General features: G+C 44.3%; 3 protein-coding genes across 3 annotated transcripts; 2 read left to right on the top strand and 1 right to left on the bottom strand.

The window, feature by feature from the left end:
* The first annotated feature begins 8,403 nt into the window (after positions 1 to 8,403).
* Positions 8,404 to 10,379, top strand: LOC124687522 (B-box zinc finger protein 21-like). The gene is made up of 3 exons (XM_047221297.1): positions 8,404 to 8,727; positions 8,828 to 9,181; positions 9,966 to 10,379. Exons 1-3 carry the CDS (start codon positions 8,524 to 8,526, stop codon positions 10,125 to 10,127), a joined length of 720 nt encoding a protein of 239 aa, XP_047077253.1. The 5' UTR covers positions 8,404 to 8,523; the 3' UTR covers positions 10,128 to 10,379.
* Positions 10,380 to 15,834: 5,455 nt separating this feature from the next.
* Positions 15,835 to 17,881, top strand: LOC124687523 (monothiol glutaredoxin-S6-like). Its single transcript, XM_047221299.1, has 4 exons — positions 15,835 to 16,056; positions 17,060 to 17,133; positions 17,227 to 17,325; positions 17,428 to 17,881. The coding sequence occupies exons 1-4, from the start codon at positions 15,914 to 15,916 to the stop codon at positions 17,496 to 17,498; spliced, it is 387 nt and encodes a 128-aa protein (XP_047077255.1). The 5' UTR covers positions 15,835 to 15,913; the 3' UTR covers positions 17,499 to 17,881.
* A 95-nt stretch (positions 17,882 to 17,976) lies between these two features.
* On the bottom strand, positions 17,977 to 21,476 carry LOC124687521 (aldehyde dehydrogenase family 3 member F1-like). Its single transcript, XM_047221296.1, has 10 exons — positions 21,223 to 21,476; positions 21,030 to 21,098; positions 20,799 to 20,895; positions 19,539 to 19,745; positions 19,295 to 19,419; positions 19,097 to 19,201; positions 18,846 to 19,006; positions 18,643 to 18,733; positions 18,413 to 18,562; positions 17,977 to 18,321 (listed from the first exon to the last, which is right to left on the bottom strand). The coding sequence occupies exons 1-10, from the start codon at positions 21,436 to 21,438 to the stop codon at positions 18,085 to 18,087; spliced, it is 1,458 nt and encodes a 485-aa protein (XP_047077252.1). The 5' UTR covers positions 21,439 to 21,476; the 3' UTR covers positions 17,977 to 18,084.
* Positions 21,477 to 24,890: the final 3,414 nt, after the last annotated feature.

The following is a 24,890-nucleotide window of genomic DNA, read 5'->3' as shown; positions in this document are numbered from 1 at the left end:
ATCTAGCTTCTTTACTGGTAGAGCCTTTGTGAAACCATCTGCCACTTGATCTTTGCTTGAAATAAAATGAATGGCTAGTCTATTTTTGGCTACTCTTTCTCGAACAAAATGGAAATCAATTTCAATGTGCTTGGTGCGAGCATGAAACACTGGATTTGCAGATAAATAGGTAGCTCCTAGATTGTCACACCAAAGACTTGGTTTCTGTAACAACCTTACTCCAAGTTCAGCAAGAAGAGCTTCAACCCAAATTAACTCAGCTGTGGCATTGGCTAAAGCCTTGTACTCAGCTTCTGTACTGGACCGAGATACTGTTTCTTGTTTTCTAGCACTCCAAGATACCAAATTTGGTCCAACAAATATAGCAAAACCACCTGTGGATCTCCTATCATCCAAGTCACCAGCCCAGTCTGCATCTGAAAAAGCACTAAGAAGTGTGGAGGATGATTTTGTAAAGATGATCCCAAGTTTTAATGTATCTTTCACATATCTGAGAATACGCTTGACAGCTGTCCAATGTTCTGTAGTTGGAGCATGAAGATACTGACAAACCTTGTTAACTGAGAAGGCTAGATCAGGTCGTGTCAAGGTCAGATACTGAAGAACTCCAACTATACTTCTATATTGAGTGCAATCTTCAGAGCCAAGAGGTGTACCAACTGTGAGAGATAGCTGTTCCGAAGAGGACAGAGGTGTAGGAGCAGGCTTACAGTCATGCATTCCAACTTTGCCAAGTAACTCTGTAGCATATTTCTCCTGTGTCAAGAGTAGACCATTGTGTATCCTTTTTACTTCAATTCCAAGAAAGAAATGTAAGTCACCTAAATCCTTGATAGCAAAGTTCACATTTAAATCTCGAAGAAGCGCATTGATGGCATGATCAGAAGAGCCAGTAACTATGATATCATCAACATAAATCAACACAAACATGGTGATACCTGATTTCTTGAAAAGGAACAAGGAGGTGTCAGCCTTTGATGGAGTAAATCCAAGTTCACATAGCTTAGAGCTCAATCTAGAATACCAAGCTCGAGGTGCTTGTTTCAGACCATATAAAGCTTTGTCAAGTTTGCATATATGATGCGGAGCATGGGGGTTTTCAAAACCTGGAGGTTGTCTCATGTATACCTCTTCTTCCAGAACACCATGAAGAAACGCGTTCTTGACATCTAGCTGCCGTAAACTCCATCCACAAGAAACAGAGAGAGACAAGACAATTCTGATAGTTGCAATTTTAACTACAGGGCTGAATGTATCCTCATAATCAATGCCATACCTCTGCTTAAAACCTTTTGCAACCAGCCTTGCTTTATATCTGTCAATGGAGCCATCTGCCTTCTTCTTAATTCTGTACACCCATTTGCAATCAATCAAGTTCTTGTTTCTACTTGCAGGGACAAGATGCCAAGTCTTGTTATCAAGAAGTGCAGTATATTCCTCCTCCATAGCCTTGCGCCAGTTTGGATCATTCAACGCCTCTGTGAGTGTATGTGGTTCACCTGTAGAGGATAACAAGCCATATCTGACTGTACCATCAGTATATTGCTTGGGATTGCGTATACCTTTCTGCAGTCGAGTACGGACTCCAGGTGGTGAAGGAGGGGGAGGTGAATGCGAATCAGAATTTGAATCAGCATTTGAATTGGAATCTGCACTTGAATTTTCTGAGTTTTCTCCCCCATCAGCGCCACCAACAGAGCTGGGCGCAGAGGATCCCGAAGGAGACAGGTTGCCAGTGGAACCTGACGCACCTGAGGAGTCGGTCACATGCAGCGAGCCAGTGCTGCCACGCGGCGGCGAAAGACTGGGCGCAGGCGTGTGGCCAGAGCGTGCGGACACGGCAGGCGAGGCCTGAGCGCTGGCGCTTCCACGCGGCGACGAAGGACCGGACGCGGGCGTGTGGCCAGCACGCGCGGACACAGCAGACGAGGTCTGCTCGCGTGCGGAGGGTTCTGGCGCCTGACGAGGCGAATCTGCATCAGTCTGCGGCATCTCGGGATCAGCAGAAGCAGAGGAATGTTCAGAAGAATCCTCTTCGTGTTCTGTGCCTGTTTCGTCATTTTGCGACTGGTTTTCAGCATCATATTCAGCACTGATTTCTTCACTGTTTTGACTGGGATTTTCTTCAGAACTTGTAGTATCCTGCAGCACATTAGGAATAGACACAATAGGTACAACATGGTTATTGCAATTTTGTGCACTCTCATAGGAAGGGGATGTGGATGATGGAAGAAGGAGGATTTCCTTCTTAAGAAGAGCACCGGCATTTGGATGAAGAGATGCAAACGGGAAGACATTCTCATCAAAGACGACATCACGAGAAATATACACACGACCTGTTGATATATCTAGACATTTGACACCTTTATGGAGAGGACTATAACCAAGAAAGACACATCGTGTGGAACGAAAAGCAAGTTTCCGCTTGTTATAGGGACGAAGATTGGGCCAACAGGCGCAACCAAAAGTTCGGAGAGCATCATAATTTGGAGTGATATGCAGAAGCCGTTCAGTAGGAGTTTCAAAATCAAGCACTTTACTAGGAAGCAAATTGATGAGAAAAGTTGCAGTAATAAACGCTTCATCCCAGAACTTAAGGGGCATGGAGGCATTGGCAAGCAAGGCAAGACCAACTTGGACTATATGACGATGTTTTCTCTCAGCTGACCCATTTTGCTGATGAGCATGAGGGCAAGAGACATGGTGTGTGATGCCAACTTTTTGAAAGAAACCATTTAATTTCTCATATTCACCTCCCCAATCGGTTTGCATAGTGACAATTTTCCTATCAAACTTACGCTCAACATACTGTTGATAGTTAAGGAAAGCTTGATAAACATCAGAACTCTTTTTAAGCAAATAGATCCATGTAAATTTACTGAAATCATCGATGAAGCTTACATAATATGCATGTTTTCCCACAGAAAGAGGTGCAGGCCCCCATACATCAGAAAAGACTTGCTCCAAGGGAGCAGTGGAAACACTAGATGAAGTGGGGTATGGTAGTTGATGGCTCTTTGCTAGCTGACAAGAGTCACAAACATATGGAGTACTTTCTGGAGTGTAAGCTATTTTATTTTTCCTAAGAACTTGTTGAACCACAAACGAAGATGGATGTCCTAAGCGGCGATGCCATGTAGATGATGACGGCTTTATTGTGATGAAGGCGTGCTTGGCGGTCTCATGAAACATGGGCACCAAGGGATAGAGACCACCCCAGCAGGGGCCCCTAAAGAGAGTCCTTCGTGTTGCTTGCTCCTTAATTAAGAAAAAGAAAGGATGAAACTCAATAAAGACATGATTATCAAGGGTAAAGCGATGAACAGACAAGAGATTCTTTGATGCACTAGGAACATGAAGAATATTATTTAGATCAAAAGAGCTATGAGGAGTGCGCAAAACTGAATTACCAATATGACTAATGTGCATACCTGAACCTTCAGCAGTGCGAACTCGATCTTGTCCATGGTACTTGTTGGCTATAAGAAGCTTGTTCAGTTCACTAGTAATGTGGTCAGTGGCGCCTGTATCAGTATACCAATTTGTATCAACACCATATGACGCAAGATTTGCTCCCTTCTCACCATCATCCCTATCTTTCTTGTCATCTGAGTAGCGCCACCAACATGCATTGGCGGGGTGACCATGTTTCTTACAGATTTGACACTCCGTATCAACATATGGAGTAGGGACGCGGTCTGGACGGCGTCCATCAGAGCGGCGACCACCACCATCATCTCTACGGCGGTCATCTCGCCGGTCACCCCGACGGTCATCACCTCGACGATCATCACGGCGCCAGTTGTCATCGCGGCGCCAGTTGCCATTGCCCCGGCCATCATCACGGCGCCAATTTCTGGTGTCATCATCACGGTAGCTACCACCACCACGGTATGGACTGCGAGCCCGAGGTGGAGGAGGTGAGCGGCCACGGGGCGGAGGAGTGCGGGCACGGGAACGTGGATCACCACGACGAGCAAGGTTGGCGGATGTCATAAGAGCTCAATTGTTCATAGAACTCATCAAGTGATGTACCAGGATTTCCATTCACAGTGGTGATGAGAGCATTGTATTCTCCCTTATCAAGGCCATGCAACAAATAACCAAGAAGCTCGTCATCTTCAACAGGCTTTCCAAGAGCAGACAATTCAGAGGCAAAACCCCTCATCTTAGTGTAGTATTGATCAGCGGTGAGCGACAATTTTTTTGTATCATTGAGTTCTCCACGGAGATGCTGCGCCTTGGTACGAGACGCTGTTTTGAACATAGCATTGATAGCCGCCCAAGCCTCGGCAGTAGATGTCACCTCAAGCAAATGCGATAGCACATCCGGCGAGAGAGTGTTGAGGAGAAACCGAAGAACTTGTTGATCCTTGGCCATCCAATCAATGTATGCCGGGTTGGGAACTATGGATGTGTTCTTCTCAGAGTCCTCAACTTCAATAGTTTTGGCAGGGGCTTTATCCGATCCATCCAGGAGTTGCATGACATTGGCGCCACGGAAAGCAGGAAGCACCAGGGCCTTCCAGAGAAGAAAGTTGCCGCGGTTTAGTTGCTGAGCAGGTGGTGCTCCCAAGGCAGCAGCTAGGGTGGAGCTTGACATGGCCGGCGAGGTTGATGAACTCATGATGTCCAACCTGAAACAGAAACCGATCTAGGGTTGTGGCGTAGCAAACAGCGGAAAGAGTAGGCAGACTACTGCAGAGAGATTTTTTTGTGATGCGGCGGCGGCGGTGACTGGAGAACAGCAACAGCGGCGGCGGCAGGTTCGTGGTTGTGTGGTGCGGCGGCGGCGGCAGCTGGGAAGCAGCTACGGCGGCGACGGCAGATTGTATCTGTGACTGTTTCTTGCGAGATGTTTGTAGAGCACGGCGGCGGCAACGATAGATTGCGGCGGCGGCGCGGGTTGTTGATTGTGGCAGCGGCGGCGGCTGAAGGCAGCGGCGGCAGCGGCAGGCAGCTAGGTCAGGAAGAAGATCGCTCTGATACCATATTAGCGGTATTAGCGATGGCCTGAACGTGTACCTTTGTCTCGGTCACGGGTTCGTGTTATATGGAGCAGAACGATGCTAGCGATTACAGAGATACGATCGGAGATCGTTTACAGAGATAAGACTCCATACACAGCCCGTATGAAGCCCAATACAAAGAATATAAAAGAGGCCTAGATACATATTCTAACACAATTTCGTTCTTATATGCGATTTTTCATCTACTGTATTTCTTCGCATGTTTAGTTTACTCTTTTTTATAATCATGCAAAGTATTGTTTATTTAGATCGATTAAATTGTTAATATGATCATTTGCTTATGTATTTCACACTTCAGCAGCAGCAGTGGTGCTCAAACTGGAAATGCATGCCAGCAGATTTTCATTTCATGCAATTGTGAAATGTCCGATCGTCTCAAGAATCGTGGCGTACTTCCCATACCAGCACATCATAGCATTGCTACAGTATCTGCATGAATGCATGTTGCCGCGTTTCATAAAAAAAAAAACGAAAAATAAAACAGTAGCTGCATGTTAGCCAACGCACGTACCTACGTTGCTCGGAGCATCTGTACATGGAATAGAGACGCCGACCATGGCGATAACTACTAGCTGATGAAAAAAGCGGTCATGTGTCGTCTAGCTAGCATGGCAAATACAGAAGAGATAGCAATCGAATCTCGTTTTCCCCATTCGGGAATGCTAGTTTTGCAGTTTAGCGCGCGGCAGGATGCAGTACGTACGTACCGACAGAGGAGGAGCGATAACATTCAGAACGGTGGTTCGTGGCACCACGGGAAGAATGCAAGTTGAAGTGTGTCTTTATTAGCAGATGGTGCCCATGCCTGTCCATGATCTGCCCATTTCATGCCCATCACGTCCAATCCGGCATGAGTTTCCTCAGACTCGGAGGGTGGAAATATTAGTAAAAATATCGATAAAAATCCACCATAAATCCGAAAAGATACACTTTGTTTTTGTTAATTTGAGGAAAAGTTGCACTTTGTTCCATGTTCTTCTACTCCCTCCAAAATAAGTATTTCCTCCGTCCCATACAGCATGAGCATAAAATACGTATCTAGAAAAATCTGCAATAATTATTTCGAAATAGAGGTAGTATGTGCAACCGAATGGTTAGAAACTTAGAAAGCCATATACAAATGGCACACAAGTTATACGTCACGCAACAATATATTACTTACTAATGTTTCTACCACAAAATCATCTAATACTTGCTTAAGTGACACTGTCTAACGTGATTGAAGACAACCGAGCCATGTGGGTTTCCCCTTATATTGACAGGGGTTTTTGCGGCCGTAGCGTACAAGGAATGAACCGGCATAAAAAAACGTACGTGAATAGAAGTAGAATCGAAACTTGTGCAGAGTATATATGATAGACTAAACCTCTAACCCTAACAGACATAACTAGTCTCCTATTGGACATGTAAAGGCTAGCATTAACACGACAACATGTTTTACAAGATATAACTATGACTGTAAATTTAAAAAGTAATGTATCAATAGATTCCTATATATTTATGATGTGGAAATTACTTTTTGAGACATAAACAACATGTCATTTCTGCTCTTTAGCTCATTTGGTCCCACCTAAATAGTAGAATCGAAAAAAAATAGGGAACGATACCAAACGAAATCCAAAAATTTTGTAAAGTGAATTACAACAAATTTTCATTTCCATTACCAATTTTTTTTTGTTTGCTAGCTCTTTTATTATTTTTTATATGAGTAAGGAGCTTATGAGTTCGGGTTCAGTTGTGAACTTCCAAAATTTACAACAAGTATAATTTCCTATAATCCCATCTAAGTAAATGCAAGCAACATGTAATCAAGACATCCGATGTTTGACATGTCCATGTTCAAAATGATTTTCACTATGAATATAAAAAACCACAACCCTTTAAAAGAAATTTACTTAACCACGCCCTTTGGGTATCCAAATAGTCTACCCAAGCATGAGGGATGTTGATAACATTTTTGATCTATATATGAGGCCCTCTATTCGGATACCAACCACGGGTTAAGGCTACTTGGAAGCTACATTATCGTGCATAGATCCAGAATGGAGCTTTGAGCATAAGATGGAGAAAATTGGAGTCGATCTTCAAAACTAAGTAGTGGTTAGTTATAGTTCAGACATATCAACATGAGCGTGGGACAGTGCAACCCCTGTCGAGTCGTTTTTCCTCGTCAGATCTAGCATGCAGGCCCATATATTAGAAATGTCATCAATGAGACTAATATTTAATAAATTTTTGAATTTGTTTAAAAATCTACTTTTGAAACTTGATGAAACATGTTGATACTTCATGAAACTTGGTGGTTTTTTTGAAACATTCTGTTTCACTCTGTTTCAAACAATATTTGGCAATTGTCCTAGATTCTAATTTGGAGACATAATTTTGTGTACCTAGTTTCATCAAGTTTTATTCTGTACCATCATTTTTCAATCTGTTTCGGAATTCAAATTTTAAATTTTATGGAAAAAACATTTTAGGCTTGTTTACAATATATCATCAAAATAAATACACATATTTAAAAGGATGGTTAGTCGGACATATATTCCAATAAATATGGTTATTTCAAATTTACCACTAGAAATTAAATCCATGTATAAAAAAAAAGGAGAAAGTACTAGTGTGGGATAAGTTTTAATGCAAAGATTCCCTCAATGTACCAATCTTAAAGCAAACAAGATGAAATGGAGGGTGCGTCCGTGCACTGGACCTCCCATTCACGGAACAAACTCCTCTCTCTTCATCATAATCATTGTTTAGTTTTTTTTTTACTTCTATTACACATACTTTTTACACAACAGAGGGTCCCCCGTTTCGTTGACGATCTAGCATCTATGCCACTGTAGAGGTACATAATGACTCATCTAACAGCATGCTACTTGATTCTGTTAATAAGAAGTTAAGATACCGTAGCTATAGATCTCATCCGGTCGTAGGTCTGTCAAGGCGGCTAGGCTAGACACCATAAAATAGCAGAGCTCCCCAGATGGCCAGAAACAGTAACCTTCTTCCCGTGGGTCAACACCCGAAGTCCCGAGCCACCACAGAAATAGGAGTAGCTAGCATGGGGTTCAACCCAGAGACGACGATGTAGTTCTTTTCAATCAACCCCCCACACTTTCCACGTCCGTATGTGAAAACACACGCGGGGCATATGGTAGATCGGGAAGAAGCATATGAAAATCTCTCACATGGCAAAAACCGCGCGGCCGAGCGAGCGAGACGCAGCGCCAACCACGTTCGTTTTCAGGTCGGCATACACTTGACCGACCTCGTCTGACTCTAATCGCCTACACTTAACGCACCAATCGCCTCGCGGCGACCGTATATAAACGCGCGGCCTCTCCCCAGCATCTTCCACCGCCGCTCGCTATAGCCATACCCATCCGTCCACCCTTGAGTAGCCGTGTACAGTTGCAGCACAGGCCATTGACCTGCGCGCGTCGATCGAGGGAGAGGAAGACGAAGACATCTTCGAGGCGTCGATCCATCCACCATGAAGGTGCAGTGCGACGTGTGCGCGGCCGAGGCGGCCTCCGTGTTCTGCTGCGCCGACGAGGCCGCGCTCTGCGACGCCTGCGACCGCCGCGTGCACCGCGCCAACAAGCTCGCCGGGAAGCACCGCCGCTTCTCGCTGCTCCACCCCTCGTCGTCTTCGTCGGCGGCCCAGATGCCACCGCCGCTCTGCGACATCTGCCAGGTCAGAAACCGCATGCTTCAGCTTCCGTGTGATTGCGACGATCGTCTAGTGCTGGACCGACGGGAGCTTAATGAATTTCTTGGTGCGGGGCCGGCTGCAGGAGAAGAGGGGTTTCCTGTTCTGCAAGGAGGACAGGGCGATCCTGTGCCGGGAGTGCGACGCCGCGGTGCACACGGCGAGCGACCTCGCCACGCGCCACGCCCGCTACCTGCTCACTGGCGTGCGGATCTCATCGGAGCCGGCCGCTTCCCCCGCGCCACCGTCTCAGGAGGACGAGAACGCCGGCAGCTTCTGCTGCAGCGGCGGAGACGACGACACGGCCCCGCAGGCCAGCAGCGGCAACAGCATCTCCGAGTACCTCACCAAGACGCTGCCGGGGTGGCACGTCGAGGACTTCCTCGTCGACGACGCCACAGCGGCCGCCGCTGCTTCGGCGGCTGGATCGTCGTATCAGGTTGGTGCCACTGAATCGTTGGTGCAGATCAACGCTTTAGATCGTACTCTATCAGGGAGCATTCTTGGCGCGTTCCGGATCGAGAAATCTAAAAACGCGGCACGTTCCGGTCACGTCTGCATCCACATTACCACACCCAGACACCCAGTACAACCATTCCATTATGGGGATGGTTTGTAGTTATACGATCATGTTTCGCAGCTTGCACTCACACGCTGGTCCAGGGTGTAACGACAACATCTTTGGAGGCCCACCTAGATCACCAATTTGGACACAAGCCAAGTTTATAACTTAGGAGTAACATATGGGGTCCTATTAGAGATGCAAGCGGGATCCCGCCAAAAAAATCCCACTTACAGTTGATCTAAGGATTTCCAAATACAAAATGAAAATTACAACTAGAATTGACAAGAATAACTACTAGTGAGACATTGACAGGATCCCACATATCATCTTAATTATCTTTTGGGAAACTACAGAGTTTTATTAATCAACGCAAAACATTGTTGAGACAATCTTCGACGACTAGGACAGCCACACAGCGCTGTCCATCAGCGTCTAACACGCCACACTCACTCTTGTCTAGTTGCGCTAAACTATGCGCGGCTTTATTGATTATCCTACTAACCCTCCGAAGCTCGATACCAGTCCGACCTCACGAGATCAAGAAGAGTAGCTGAAAATGCATTTAGGAGTGGTGCTAAAGACCAGCAAACATTATCTGACAGTGCTAAGACATGTGAAGCTGTGACTAACTTGCCTTCGGTAATGACTGTTTGAGCAGGGAGTCGCTCAGAATGTTGGGCTGCACGAAGCCGGCTACCCAGCTGCGTGGACGGCGCAGGAGCACTGGGTGCCGCGGAGTACCGGGGTGCCGCGGGTGTACGCGGCAGAGCTGGGAGGCAGCAAGAGGTCCCGGACGTCCTCCGGCTACCAGCACTGGTGAAATTAACGGTCAATGTCGATGGTACATGACTTGTACTAGATGATGTTGTTTTCGGGGGGCATAACTACTCCGTTTTTGCGCTACTAGGCGTCCTTGTTCCTTGATGTTTGGGAGTGTTCGTGCTTTTTTAGGTGGAGGAGAAAATCTCCGCGCCTTTATATACTCTCCTACACATTCCAAAGTTTATATATGCCCCTCATACGCATGAATGTACAGTTTCCCCCATTAATAACAATAGTTTGGAACCTGAAATTCTACAGCTGTCTAGACTTTTTTTTTTCTTAACAGGAGTAATTTTTTTTTGCCCCAATCTATTATTAGTTAAGAAGGAGCCAGAAACTCAATTCGGCTCCTGGGTACATATGATCCCTCTACCAAAACAATATATTTCGAAGTGTCATAAAAAGTTGACAAAAAAATCTACATGAACATCTCCATAATATACTAATGTTCCTCAAGTTTCGCGAAGAAAAAAAATATATTTTTGTAGTTTTTGTAAAAAAAGAGAAAATTTATCTTGTGATAAGCCTTTTTAACACCGAATTTTCATTAATAATTCTCTTCACATGTTTTGCTCTGATTCATCAGTAAGCAACTTAATTTTGCAAATAGACACTCCTTCATGGTATGTGAATGTTGGAAGGCACCCGAGGATTCGGTTAGCCATGGCTTGTGTAAGCAAAAGGTTGGGAGGAGTGTCAACCATAAATAAAACTAAAATACATGTGTAAACAAAAGAGAAGAGGGATGATCTACCTTGCTCGGTAGAGATAACGTCCTTCATGGGAGCCGCTCTTTGAAAGTCCGTCTGGCAAGGGGGTTAGAGTGCCCACTACCATTCGTTGACAACAACAAACACCTCTCAAAACTTTACTTTTATGCTCTCTTTATGTTTTCAAAAACCAAAGCTCTAGCACAAATATAGCAATCAATGCTTCCCTCTGCGAAGGGCCCTTCTTTTACTTTTATGATTGAGTCAGTTCACCTATCTCTCTCCACCTCAAGAAGCAAACACTTGTGTGAACTGTGTATTGATTCCTAGATACTTGCATATTGCACTTGTTATATTACTTTACATTGACAATTATCCATGAGATATACATGTTACAAGTTGAAAGCAACCGCTGAAACTTAATCTTCCTTTGTGTTGCTTCAATACTTTGATTTATTTCTTTATGAGTTAACTCTTATGCAAGACTTATTGATGCTTGTCTTGAAAGTACTATTCATGAAAAGTCTTTGCTTTATGATTCAGTTGTTTACTCATGTCATTACCATTGTTTTGATCGCTGCATTCATTACATGTGTTTACAATAGTATGATCAAGGTTATGATGACATGTCACTCCGAAATTATCTTTGTTATCGTTTACCTGCTCGGGACGAGCGAAAACTAAGCTTAGGGATGCCGATACGTCTCCGACGTATCGATAATTTCTTATGTTCCATGCCACATTATTGATGATATCTACATGTTTTATGCATACTTTATGTCATATTTATGCGTTTTCCGGAACTAACCTATTGACGAGATGCCGAAGGGCCGCTTGTCGTTTTCTGCTGTTTTGGTTTCGAAATCCTAGTAAGGAAATATTCTCGGAATCGGACGAAATCAACGCCCAGACATCTTAGGATCACGCGAAGCTTCCGAACACCCGAGAGAGGCCGAGGGGGGCCACCGGGCCACCAGATGACACCGCGGCGCGGCCAGGGGGCCCGCGCCCTCTGTTGTGTCGTCGCCTCGTTGACCTTCCGACTCCGCCTCTTCGCCTATATAAAGGTCCCCGACCTAAAACCTCGATACGGAAAAGCCACGGTACGAGAAACCTTCCGAGCCGCCGCCATCGCGAAGCCAAGATCCGGGGACAGGAGTCTCCGTTCCGGCACGCCGTCGGGACGGGGAAGTGCCCGGAAGGCTTCTCCATCGACACCACCCCCATCTTCATCAACGCTGCTCGTCTCCCATGAGGAGGGAGTAGTTCTCCATCGAGGCTAAGGGCCGTACCGAGTAGCTATGTGGTTCATCTCTCTCCTATGTACTTCAATACAATAATCTCATGAGCTGCCTTACATGATTGAGATTCATATGATGATGCTTGTAATCTAGATGTCATTATGCTAGTCAAGTGGGTTTTACTTATGTGATCTCCGGAGACTCCTTGTCCCACGTGTGTAAAGATGACGAGTGTGTGCACCGTGTGGGTCTCTTAGGCTATATTTCACGAATACTTATTCACCGTTATGAATGGCATAGTGAAGTGCTTATCTATATCTCTTTATGATTGCAATGTGTTTTGTATCACAATTTATCTGTGTGCTACTCTAGTGATGTTATTAAAGTAGTTTATTCCTCCCGCACGGTGTAATGGTGACGAGTGTGTGCATCGTGTAGTACTTGGCGTAGGCTATGATTGTGATCTCTTGTAGGTTATGAAGTTAACTATTGCTATGATGGTATTGATGTGATCTATGCCTCCTTTCATAGTGTGAAGGTGACAAGTGTGCATGCTATGTTAGTACTTGGTTTGGTTATGTTGATCCGTCATGCACTCTAAGGTTATTTAAATATGAACATTGAATATTGTGGAGCTTGTTAACTCCGGCATTGAGGGTTCGTGTAATCCTACACGATTAGTGGTGTTCATCATCCAACAAGAGGGTGTAGAGTCTAGCATCTATCTATTTATTTCGTTATGTGATCAATGTTGAGAGTGTCCACTAGTGAAAGTATGATCCCTAGGCCTTGTTCCTAAATACTCGCTATCGCTGTTTGTTTACTTGTTTTTATCGCATCTATACTTCTGCAATATTACCACCATCAACCACACACCAGATCCCGGATAATAAAGCACTTTTACGGTGCCGTTGCTACTGCTTATATTTATTCATACCACCTGTATTTCACTATCTCTTCGCCGAACTAGTGCACCTATTAGGTGTGTTGGGGACACAAGAGACTTCTTGCTTTGTGGTTGCAGGGTTGCATGAGAGGGATATCTTTGACCTCTTTCTCCCTGAGTTCGATAAATCTTGGGTGATCCACTTAAGGGAAACTTGCTGCTGTTCTACAAACCTCTGCTCTTGGAGGCCCAACACTGTCTACAAGAATAGAAGCACCCGTAGACATCAGTATCACATACCTAGTTCGATCTCGTTACCGACATAGCCATTCATCTCGTTCCTGTGTGATTTCATCCCCATGATCTAGTCATACGCTGCACATCTTTATGGATGTAATCTCACCGAGTGGACCCAGAATATTTATCCATCACGCGGATGAACAAATCTCGCTCTTGACACATACACCTCAACCTACCCCTTCGGAATAACCGAGAGCACCTTTATGATCATCTTGTTACAGAGTGAAGGTTGATGCAATCAAGGTAGCCTCCGGTGATATCGATTAGATATGATCTCATAGTTTAAGCATTATTTCACTACACTTTCATAAATATCGCAACGTTATAACTTTGTGACTTGATCGTGTTAGAATACTTATATATTGAGTATCTCCAGCATATCATTCACCTAATGATATGATCCCATTGTAAAATGACATAAATGTTATGATCTGGAAAACTAGATAATCCAATGACCATAATGAGCTAGCTAGTTTGCATATATGCATTAGGGACCCTGATTTGTTTACAATACCATAAATGTATCAATGTTTCCGATTAATACAGTTATAGCATGACACAAAAATATTTTAACTATTGAGATAAAATAATAAATACTCCTTATTAGTTGCCTCTATGGCACTATCCCCAACATTCAAACACCTAGGTGTTGTGCTCATTCCAAAATTTCCAATGATACAACCTGATCTACGATCGCCACTATATCCTATGCGTCAACAAAGAAACACGGGCAAGTCCGACATGGTCGAAGTTGGAATGGAACAAGGAAGAAGAGAACACATAAACTGGCAAATCGGTGCCACATCAAGTGCACCGACCTACACAACAACCTGGTTAGTGACTACCGAAGCTGGCACCCACTATGACTTAGATTACTATGACCAATCGGTGAAGCTCGGCACCAGGATGGGTGGCCGCCAACCAAGTCGGTGTGGGAGTAGGTCTCATCGACTAGGCACTGACAACTCCGAATTTATATGTTGTTTTGGCCATGTACCGTATCCTCTCCTACGAACCCCTTTACCATTGGACTATATATAGACACTTACAACCTCATGTGTGAGATAGGAAATACTTGGGATATAACCAGGCCTGTGCCTTTCTCCCATGTCGAAATCCCTCTTCTTAGATCATCTATCTATTTTGTTGTATCAAGACCCTTTTCAAGTAATTGGTCTCTCCTTTGTCGTGATTTTAGTAGTGCTTAGTCTCAACCGTAGTCTTGATTATGCAGAATTGCCACTCTCTCCCCATAAGTGATTCTACCATCTTCTTGTCGATCTCTCGAGTGAGATTCTACTTTACATATCGTCCTTGTGATGTTTACACGATACCCTACGATTTATGTGTCGATGTTTCTACATGATAAGAAAGATGACCATATGACTATATCAAGTTAATAAACTTTTGATTAACGCTTGTTGGACTTTTTTAGAGAGAGATGCTAATTAGTTAGATATACCCCTTTTTAGGAAGAGTTCCAATGGACAGGGATCATGGGCTTTTCGTAAAGCTCGGAATTAGTATAAGAAGAATTAGGCATTTATAATGGGGTGATGTCAACCTTTCCTTACTATTGCCACTTCAGTGATTTGCTCAATTGAAGGAGAGAGAATGAAGAAAGAGAATGTAGGCTTCCCTTAGGTATGGAATGATCTCTTATGAAATGAGAGAAGAGTTTTTTCCCATTGTACCATTTGTCATCTCTTAGCAAGACAATAATTTTATACTAAAATTTAATTATTCTTATTTATTGATAGGGATGCCAATAAAAAGTAATGCATTGTACCACTTATAAGTTTGTTTAAATGGTGTGGAATTCTAAGAAAAGGCATGCCTTCGTTAGCATTGTACATGCCCTTAGAAAGCCCTAAACATACATACAAAAAAAATAAAATGGAATTGCTTATAGGCTCCATGCCCAATTTGTTCAAATATGAAAAGTGTTCAAATTTGAAAATGGCTCCAATATGAAAACTTTCAAATTTCGAATTATTATAAAATTGAAAATTGTTCAGATTTTGAAACTGCTCATATTTGAAATTCATTCAGAATTTAAATTTTAGAAAAATATGTAAATTTAGAATTGGTCTAATGTAGAAAGTATTCAAACTTGGAAATTATTCATATTTAAAATTTGTTCTTATTTCAGAAAAAAAATAGAAAAGAGAAAAAAAAGGATGGAAGAACCAAAAGAAACCAAACAAGAAGGTTCCAGAACCTTCCCAAAACAAAAACAAAAAACCAAGGACAGCACCTGCTGCGCTAATGGGTTGTGACCAAATAGATTACGTGCGGGCGATACGCATTAACACACGCATCAGGCGATATATAGGATGTGCGGAAAAATAGGCTAATACCGAATGCCAATGGGCCAATACCGGAAAGTAGCACCAGACGAGCAAGAGAAGCGAAGCATCGTCCGCTCAAAAAAAAAAAAAAACAAAAAACAAAAACAAGAAAAAAAGAAGAAGAGAAGCGAAGCATCATCTGCCCCAACAGAGAAAAGAGGGGATAATTCCTCGTGCGGACCCTCCGCCGCTGAGATTCCGAGAAGGCTCGTCGGGTCTACCTTACCCTGGCTCCGGCATCGGAACTCCGGCCTCCGGAGTCGCGCGCTCGGTGGCGGCGCTGGCCTGATCCCACGATGTCTCCGATCAGAGTAGTGTTTTCTCTCTTCCTCCTCCTCGCGGTGGCGGAGTCCGCGGCGGCGACGCGCTCACCGTCGGCCTTCGTGCAGAACGCCATCTACTCCAACCGCATCACCATCTTCTCCAAATCCTACTGCCCGTAAGCCGCCCGGACACCAATTTCTTTAAATTATTCTTGCCTGTGATTATGGGGAATTATAATCGTATTGTACTGTGTATGCGCGTGCGCATCAGTGGCGGATTTGATGTCGCATCGCGGAGAATGATCCCATGACCTCATGGCTGACTAGGCAAACGTATACCAATGAAAAACGAATTAGGATGCCGCGAATCGGTTGGATTTGTTGTCTACTAGATGACGAAGGCATGAATTGCGCACGTCGCGTTTGTCAGGACATTGAACCGCTGGCGGATAGAAATTAGCTTTAGTTTGGTCCCTCTGGGGGTCGCTCTATGCTCACTAGTAGATACTAGAGCTTTTCCAATGGCGCTATGGGGGTTGCTCTATGCTGTACTATGCTATAGAGTCTAGGTTCAAATTATGCTGGGCGAATGAATGGCCATTATATCACTGTACTACAGTACTATACTTGTAACTTTGATTGCAGTTAGTTGGGAGGAAAGTTATTATTGCTGAATGCTTGACAGGCAGTAGAATGATACCACTATAATTTTGCTTCTTAGAATTTATCCCAGTTGGGATATGATTCACAAACCAGGAAAAATGTAAAATTTGCGTGGTTTTCATTTTGGGTACCATTGGTGCAAGTTATTGCACTGGTCAAACCTGAAAGGATAAGCCAACATGCCACATATCTAACACCGACCATGTGATTTTGTTGTTATATCTCATCTATCACTGCAAGTGATGCAATGTAGATGCATCTTTTTTTTTATGAACTTTGTCGCTTGGGCTATTGGTTTTGACCTCGAATCCTTCTGATGTTTAAAACAGACCATTTGATAGAACGCCATGTATTACAAACCAGATCACTAAGTGGGATATTTCATCTTTATAAGTATATATTAACACTGGGTTTCTTGAAATGAAGAACACCTCTTGTATGATCTGGCAACTTGTGGATTCCTTTCGTAGTATGTATTAACACCACCCCACTTACCTCTTAATCATGTTCTTTTAGGTACTGTATGCGTGCTAAGCGAATATTTAAAGATCTCAAGGAAAATCCTTACGTTGTTGAACTTGATCTTCGAGGTAATCATCCAGATAGTGTGGAACCCTACCCAGTTGCATGTTTCATGTATTTGGTACACTATTTGTTAAACAGCATATGTATACACCATGCAGAGGATGGCCGAGAAATTCAAGGTGTTCTTCTTGACCTGGTTGGGCGCCATACTGTGCCACAGGTGTTTGTGAATGGTCATCACGTTGGTGGCTCAGATGGTTAGTGTTCAAACTTTCCTGCTGCACTGATATTTGTATGTAACCTGTTAGCTGTTACTACCCTTTAGGTCATACCAATAATCTTCGTCTTGCTGATTGCAGATACAAAAGATGCTCTTTCAAATGGACAGCTTAATAAACTTCTTGGCAAAAGCCAGTCTCAGTCGCAGTGATGATCACGAGAAAAGCTTGGTATTGCCAAAAACTTGTGAATGTCTTACATGCATTGTTCTTTACCGGGAAGAATGTGACTTTACTCTTTTTAGGAATATGAACAGGGTGTTCAACTCATGCCAGATATTTTTTTTGCTTGGAACTGTTGTGGCAAAAATATTTGTACTTGATTGTACGATTTGCTCAAGCGTGTATACGTTGATCTGTTGTGCCAGTTTTTGTAAAAAAATTGTGCTCATAAGCACTCGACTTCCTCTTCTATTGTGTATCGTCAGGGTTGCTTGGTTTGTGTTGATAATGGGAGTATGCATGTCTTGTAAATCAGAGTGTCCGTTCAGCATTACTGAACTTGCACAAGATATGAGCTAGGCAACATCCATAAGTTTGTATATTTGACACGTGGCCGTGTTGGTTCATTTCTTGTTTCAGGTATGGCTCCTTTGTCAAAACAAAAAAAGAAAGAAAGAGGATGCCAGATTCCATCATGGAGACTGTTTGTACAATGCACTGATAAGGAGAAACAAACACGCAATGATTTTGTAGATTCTTCCCTTCACCCGTGGTGGCTTCCTCCAGCTGACCTGTTCACCTCCTCAGGCCAAGCAGTGCGAGGAACAGCGATACATAGTCGTAGCGGAACACATGCCGCAGCAACCCTAGCTTCCTGTCATCCCATGGCGGGTATCTGAACATGAACTCTATCAGCAAGCTTCTCTTGAGCACCGCCTTCTTGTGGCTGAACATCTCGAAAGAGTACTTGCCGTGGTACTGCCCAAACCCGCTCTGCCCAATGCCGCCGAATGGGATGCTCTCCAGCCCGTACTGTGTGGAAGAAATTGCAGCAGCATATGTCAGAAAAGTGGGATTGCGTTTTGATTTGCTGCAGCACAAAGCAGGTCACCATCTACTATACCTGGACGATCGCGTCGTTGAATGTGACGCTACCAGAAGATGTTTCCTTGATGATCCGTTGTTTCAGTGCCTCGTTCCTGGTGAAGGCGTAGATTGCGAGCGGCTTAGGCTTCGAGTTCAGAAACTCGATGCTGTCTTCGATCTTCTTTACCTGCAAACAGTAGCAGCACGTGCTTGTTCAGCTGTCGGTCTCCATCATAGACTGTTGCAGTCGGCGTCGTCGATGTGTACCGTGATGATCGGGAGGAAAGGGCCAAATATCTCCTCCGTCATGATGTCAGAATCAAGTGGTGGATTCAGCAGAATTGTGGGCTCAATGCTCCTGTACAATTGGAATCATGGTGTGACTTATGAGACAAACAGAGATGCCAAGCAACATGAATGGCCAATTTGAAGCAAACATTTGGTAAGATAGGCATTATTCAGGAACTTACAAGGTCTTGGGGTCCATGCCTCCACCATGCACAACAGAACAGCTCACATTATGATCCTTCAGGAGGCCACTTAACCTATTAAAGTGTTTCTCGTTCAGAATGCGCGTCATGTCCTCTCGTTTGGTGAAGAATCTCTTGATTGTTGATTTCAGCAGCTCAATCTTCAGAAAAGAACTAGATATCAGAGAGGAAAATAGGACTTAAGTGTAAATTGATTGCACGACACACGATTAACTCAGCATGAACCAGACCAGAATTGGTGCAAACTGTTCCTCCACAAGTATGTAATCGATGGCTATGCAGGCTTGACCGGCGCACGTAGACCATTTCGCACCAATTATGCGGTTTACAGCAATCTACATGGAGAGAATTAATGGGACAAAGTTCATTTTTCTAGCTTAAACTGGGCACCGCAACAAAACCAAAAACAAGCGAAGACAAGTTCTTACCTGACTATCTCTTTTGCTATCCAGCCAATCTACGATGCACGGGCACTTTGAACCGAGTTCAAGCGCAACTGGTGTGAAGTGCTTCGCAGCTTTCGTCATGATGATGCGGCCTACACGGGCACCCCCTGAATGCAAACAACAGATTTATCATGATCAGAACGTGAAATACAAGAAGATCAGTCTATGTATTATTAGCTTCAGAAATCAGGATCCTAATGAACTTGCAGGCTTGAATACCAGATACCTGTGAAAAGGACTTTGTCCCATCGGTGCTCCATGAGTTTCTCTCCAACTTCAGGTCCTCCCAAGACGACCTTCACAGCGTCGGAGTCCAGGTATCTCGGTATGTTGGCAGCAAGGAATGCTGCGGTGGATGGCGCGAGCTCGGATGGCTTCAGAACCATGGCGTTGCCAGCCGCCAAGGCACCCGAGAGTGGCTCCAGAGCTAAGCCTGCATACAACATAAATGCGAGAGGGTGATGAGCACTGATCTTTGCAAAATACAACAGTTAAACACTAGGATAAGTGTTTGCTATGGATTATATCATAAGAGTAGCGAAAAAAAGACATTAAGTTGTCAATCGAATTTGCTTTCGTCAGAGTATTTTGATTTTGGAGACAGACAAAACTGCCTCTTTGCTGTTTCCCTTTGGAGATGCAACATTTTTCCCCAGGTAGGCTCTCTCACTCAAGGGCCTATTCGAATGAGGGATTTATTATTGTAGAAATCGGTTGGTAGCTTGAAAGGACCCTCTTTATCTAAAAAAAAGCTTGAAAGGACCCCTTTGTTTAAATTTGAAACTGACACTTCACGGAAAAAAATATCCATCGTCCAGAAAACTCTAAAGACAAGGAAGTGTGTACTATGTGATCTCCCTGTCACTGAAGTGACCAGGCAACCATCGCCTGTGCTGAGGAAACTGATGGGTCTGCCACTGCAGAAAACTACATCGGCCGTGTTCCCTTCGGAAAGGTTGGCTAAACTCAGGCCTCGTACAGTACCCTTTGGTCTTGTGCAGGAGCACGCATGTGAGGTGCTTTTGGCACTAAACCATGTGATCGTGCAGAGGCCACGACCACTTGTAAGAATGATTAAGCACTTGTTGGTGTTTTGTGCTAGTACGTTGTACACTGTTGGTGAGAACTGGTGTGTCCAGAAAGCTCTAAGCTGCAAGGAACATGGGAAATTCACACTCAGTGACATCGATGATGTCCAACATCTATTCAAGCGGCGGTCCAGAATCTAAAACGTGCGCAGTTATTGAACTATATAGTACCAGCGTCACTTTCTTAAGTGTCTAATTTTCAGTGGGCACCGCGCGATGGTCTCAATTAAGACTCCAGAATCACAGCTCAATAAATATAGATGATAATCAAACAGCAACAAATAGATGATGGAAGTTGTGCACCGTGGCATTCTCTATCCAACATGATGATGACTAGCTAACGCAACGCAAAGATAACCAAACAATTGTGAATGTGGAGCGAAGAAGGTGAGCTTCACCTAGTGGGAGATTCCAGCAGGAGAAAATGAGCACGAGCCCGAGCGGCTCCGGCACCACTAGCGCCGTCGCTGGGAAAGAAACCAACGGCGTAGAAGCCTGAACTGACAAAAACAACAGGTCATGCCTAGCCAAAGCAGCAGTCTAATTAAGTTTTTTTTTGAGACACAGTCTAATTAAGCTTTTGAAGAGAAACGGGCTGCAGCAGGCAGCCATAGCGAGAGATTGCTTGCCTTCTCCGGAGCCGCCCATTTCTCGAGGTTTTGCAGCGTGTTCTTGACGGACTTGACGAGAACCCCTACCTGTAGACGAGCATCACAAATCAGGGAAGAACATGGCCAAACGAAGTCCAAAGTGAACACATACAGACTGAGCGAGTGAATGAATTCAGGTTGACCGAGCACGAATTCAGACGGCCGTGCATACCTCGTCTCTGAAAGCTTCAGTCCGGTGCTTGCCGAGGTCGTCGCGGAGGGCGTCGAAGATATCCTCCTCCTTCTCTGTGAGGAGGCTGATGAGGCCATTGAGCTGCGACCGCCTCCACGCCAGCTCCCTGGTCCTGCCGCTCCTGTACACCTCTCTCAGGCCGCCGACGAGGCCGTCCAAGCCGAGGGCCGGCGTCTCGGGCATCCTTCCTTCCATAGATGGATGTAAACTGTAAACTGACCTGAGTTAGCTTGGCCTGAGGATGGGCGCGCGGCCAGCGTTGTTAAATAGGCCGCAAGTTCACCATCGGAGTGTACGTGAAGGACACGTTTGGGCTCTCTAAAGCAAATATGTTCTCCATTGTCCCTCTCTCTAGACTCTAGCACAGAACAAGGATTGACCACTGCAACTGTCTAAACAGGGTTTTCTCATGTTAAGTATCTATCGATCTATATATCTAACACGAGCGAGGCGCTAGCAATAATTAGCGAGGGCGTTGGCCGCTCTGGCCGAATAGGTCGCAGATACGTCAACTCGGATGGTGCGTGGCCTCGGCCGGTGTGTGTTGCAGATGTTCGGATGACGGTGCGGCATCTCCAGAACCAGGGGCGGAGCTAGAGCGGAAATTTCATGATGCATGTTCAAGCTTGCAGCCTTTGTCAGGTGAAATTATGCCTCCCTGATGCACTAGTGAAAAAGAAAACTTTGGTCCTGATGCATGTGCATCAAGGTTAACCTATAGAGCTCCATCCCTCTTTGGAGCGCATTCGTGGTGGTTGCCGGGTGTATGCTAGGTTTGCTTGGATAACATAGTCGGCAGCTCGAGTGGTGCGTGGCCTCGTGGCAGTTGTTGTTGGTTGTTTGTGTGACTGAGCCTTCTCACGACACATGGTTCATGTAGCGCATGCTCTTCGTCTCCAATGTCGAGGCAGCACAATAACACTATTTTTGCGGCCCTTGCTTCTCCCGCCACCACGGGAGGCGGTGTTTGTGGTCTTTGGCGATGTGGTTTTCATTCCTTTGACTACCAATGGGGGCTTCATGCCCTTTTTATCTATTTTGTGTCAGATTTTCCCTAGTAACTATGGCAACTCTTTTCATCGATATGACAATGTAGGAACCCTCGGCCCTTATTGTGGCATTCTCGAAAAAACAAAGAAAATAAATACGTAGCAACCTAAGCAGAAGAAGTATGGTTGTATATCCTCCATCATATTTTGATATGTTCATCTTGTGAAGATTCATGCACTAGACAACGCAACCAAAAGCTAGACTGATGAAAATGACTAGGAAACCCACTTATACACTTCAACAACCCCTATCATGTGTGACATGGAAGTTAACACGTGGACAGAAGAAAAAATCTCAGAGAGGATGAAACATCAATTTCAATTAGGATAAATTATAGAAACAGGACTCAAACTCAAAACTTTGAGCTTTGATGCCCTATCAAGCTTCATGCACTAACCAATGCAACTAAAAATTCAAACTGATGAAAAGATTTAGGTATTTTACTTATAAACACCAACACTCCTCATGGGAGAATAGAAAGTCAACACGTGAAAACCAGAGCTAGGCATTCCCACGCGTTGCACACGAAGAAAGAGGGCACCAAAAATTTAGGATAAATTGCACGAACCAGGACCAAAACTTCGAACTTGAGCCCTTGACTTCAACACATCTCACACAAGCCAAAAGAACACCTTTTTGCACTACTTCCAATATAAGATGAACGTGGTGGTTATATCTAATCAAACTGGTATGATAAATGATGTAGAAAATTGAACAAAAACTATCCAATCTAAAACAAGAAAATTAATAAAATTAAAGAGGGGGTTTGATATTAAATTTGTTATAAACTAAAAAGCGAGGTAAAACTATATATTAAATAAAATATGTACTAAATTTATACTTGAAAATACAACATTTTTTTACAAGTAAAAAGATCTTCGAAAGTGAGAAAAAGGAAGAGCTAATAGCACCACACATACACGAACTTGTATGTTATGTGCATACACCTATAACAAGTTGTAAAATGTGTTCCACTTGTACATGAACTTGACTATCGGGTGCAGTTAAGCCCAAAACAAATAAGCACGCGACACGTGGCATGACAAGCTATCAAGGGACGTACTCCTTTCTTTGATTATTTTCTAAACAAACCCTGTATTGTCTTCAACCCTGCCCTCGACCTAAGCAGCTCGGAGGCAGCGATGACGGACGAACTCCGGCATGGGCCGTGGACGGTGGAGAAGGACTTGCTCCTCGCAAACTACGTCGCTGCGTAGGGCAAGGGCCGGTGGGATGCGCTGGCGTGTCGTGCGGGCTGAGGCAGACGGGGAAGAGTGTGCGCCAGATCTACGCTGACCCGCCATGATGACGGAGGGGCAGTTGCTGATCCTAGAGCTGCACGCGCTGTGGGGCAAAGCGACGTGCCGTGTGCGGAGAGGCAGGGTGAGGAGCCATAGCCGTTGATACGTTGCAACGTATCTATAATTTTTTATGATCTATGCTTGTTTTACACCAATTTCTATATGTTTTGTTTACAATTCGTGACATTTTTATACATTTTCTAGAACTAACCTATTGACAAGAGGCCACAGTGTCAGTTTCCTGTTTTCTGCTGTTTTGTATTCCAGAAAAGTTGTACAGAAAATATTCTCGGAATCGGGCGAAACAAAAGCCGTAGTTCCTATTTTATCAAAAGGAAGAAGGAGTCCAGAGGAGAGACGAAGAGGCGCCAGGAGGCGGCCACACCTACCCATAGGCGTGGCCCCCTGGCCATGCCTAGGGGTGGTGTGGGCCCCTCGGGCACCCACCGACCTCGCCCTTCCGCATATTTATTCACATGTTCGGGAAAACCCTAAACACCTATGCCTCCATCCACGAAAAGTTCCACCGCGGCCGCCATCACCGACCCTAGCTCAGGAGTGTTCTGAAGCTCTTCCCGGCACCCTGCCAGAGAGGGAGATCATCACTGGAGGCCTCTACATCGCCATGTCCGCCTCCGAAGTGATGCGTGAGTAGTTCATTCCTGAACTACGGGTCCATAGCAGTAGCTAGATGGTTGTCTTCTCCAATTTATGCCTCATGTTTAGATCTTGTGAGCTGTCTATCACGATCAAGATCATCCTTATGTAATGCTACATGTTGTGTTTGCTGGGATCCGATGAATATTGAATACTATGGTTGAGATCGATTATATACTTGTCATATGTTATTTGTGATCTTGCATTCTCTCCGTTGCTAGTAGATTCTCTTGCCAAGTATGTGCTTGTGACTCCAAGAGGGAGTATTTATGCTCGATAGTGGGTTCATGCCTCTAGTAATCTAGAAGAGTGACAATAAATTTTAAGGTTCTAGATGTGCTGTTGCTACTAGGAAGAAAACAACAATATTTTGTCTAAGGATAATTCTACTGTTTACTTTACACACTTTGCTTAATGCTATAATCTGTTGCTTGCAACTTAATACTGAAAGGGGTGCGGACGCTAACCGGAATGTCGATTATTAGTCATAGACGCAGTTGGATTATGGTCTATGTATTATGTTGTAATGCCTAAATGAATCTCATAGTAATCATCTTGTAATGTATGGTCTTTATTCTGTCAATTGTCCAGCTGTAATTTGTTCACCTGGCATGTTATTTATCTTTATGGAGAGACACC

The sequence above is a fragment of the Lolium rigidum genome, chromosome 2 (assembly GCF_022539505.1).
Source record: "Lolium rigidum isolate FL_2022 chromosome 2, APGP_CSIRO_Lrig_0.1, whole genome shotgun sequence".
Classification (NCBI taxonomy): domain Eukaryota; kingdom Viridiplantae; phylum Streptophyta; class Magnoliopsida; order Poales; family Poaceae; genus Lolium; species Lolium rigidum.
The sequence above is the reverse complement of the archived record's forward strand: the minus strand, read 5'-3'. Positions and strand labels throughout refer to the sequence as shown.

What these genes read in the sequence shown, in the direction of transcription:
- LOC124687522 (XM_047221297.1), top strand. Translation starts at nt 8,524, where the DNA reads ATGAAGGTGCAGTGCGACGTGTGCGCGGCCGAGGCGGCCTCCGTGTTC. An exon ending in CGCTCTGCGACATCTGCCAG is followed by an intron (nt 8,728 to 8,827) that starts GTCAGAAACCGC and finishes GGCCGGCTGCAG; the next exon opens with GAGAAGAGGGGTTTCCTGTT. An exon ending in CGGCTGGATCGTCGTATCAG is followed by an intron (nt 9,182 to 9,965) that starts GTTGGTGCCACT and finishes CTGTTTGAGCAG; the next exon opens with GGAGTCGCTCAGAATGTTGG.
- LOC124687523 (XM_047221299.1), top strand. Translation starts at nt 15,914, where the DNA reads ATGTCTCCGATCAGAGTAGTGTTTTCTCTCTTCCTCCTCCTCGCGGTG. An exon ending in TTCTCCAAATCCTACTGCCC is followed by an intron (nt 16,057 to 17,059) that starts GTAAGCCGCCCG and finishes ATGTTCTTTTAG; the next exon opens with GTACTGTATGCGTGCTAAGC. An exon ending in TGTTGAACTTGATCTTCGAG is followed by an intron (nt 17,134 to 17,226) that starts GTAATCATCCAG and finishes TACACCATGCAG; the next exon opens with AGGATGGCCGAGAAATTCAA.
- LOC124687521 (XM_047221296.1), bottom strand. Translation starts at nt 21,438, where the DNA reads ATGGAAGGAAGGATGCCCGAGACGCCGGCCCTCGGCTTGGACGGCCTC. An exon ending in CTGCTGGAATCTCCCACTAG is followed by an intron (nt 19,746 to 20,798) that starts GTGAAGCTCACC and finishes TGTTGTATGCAG; the next exon opens with GCTTAGCTCTGGAGCCACTC. An exon ending in ATAGCAAAAGAGATAGTCAG is followed by an intron (nt 19,202 to 19,294) that starts GTAAGAACTTGT and finishes CTCTCCATGTAG; the next exon opens with ATTGCTGTAAACCGCATAAT.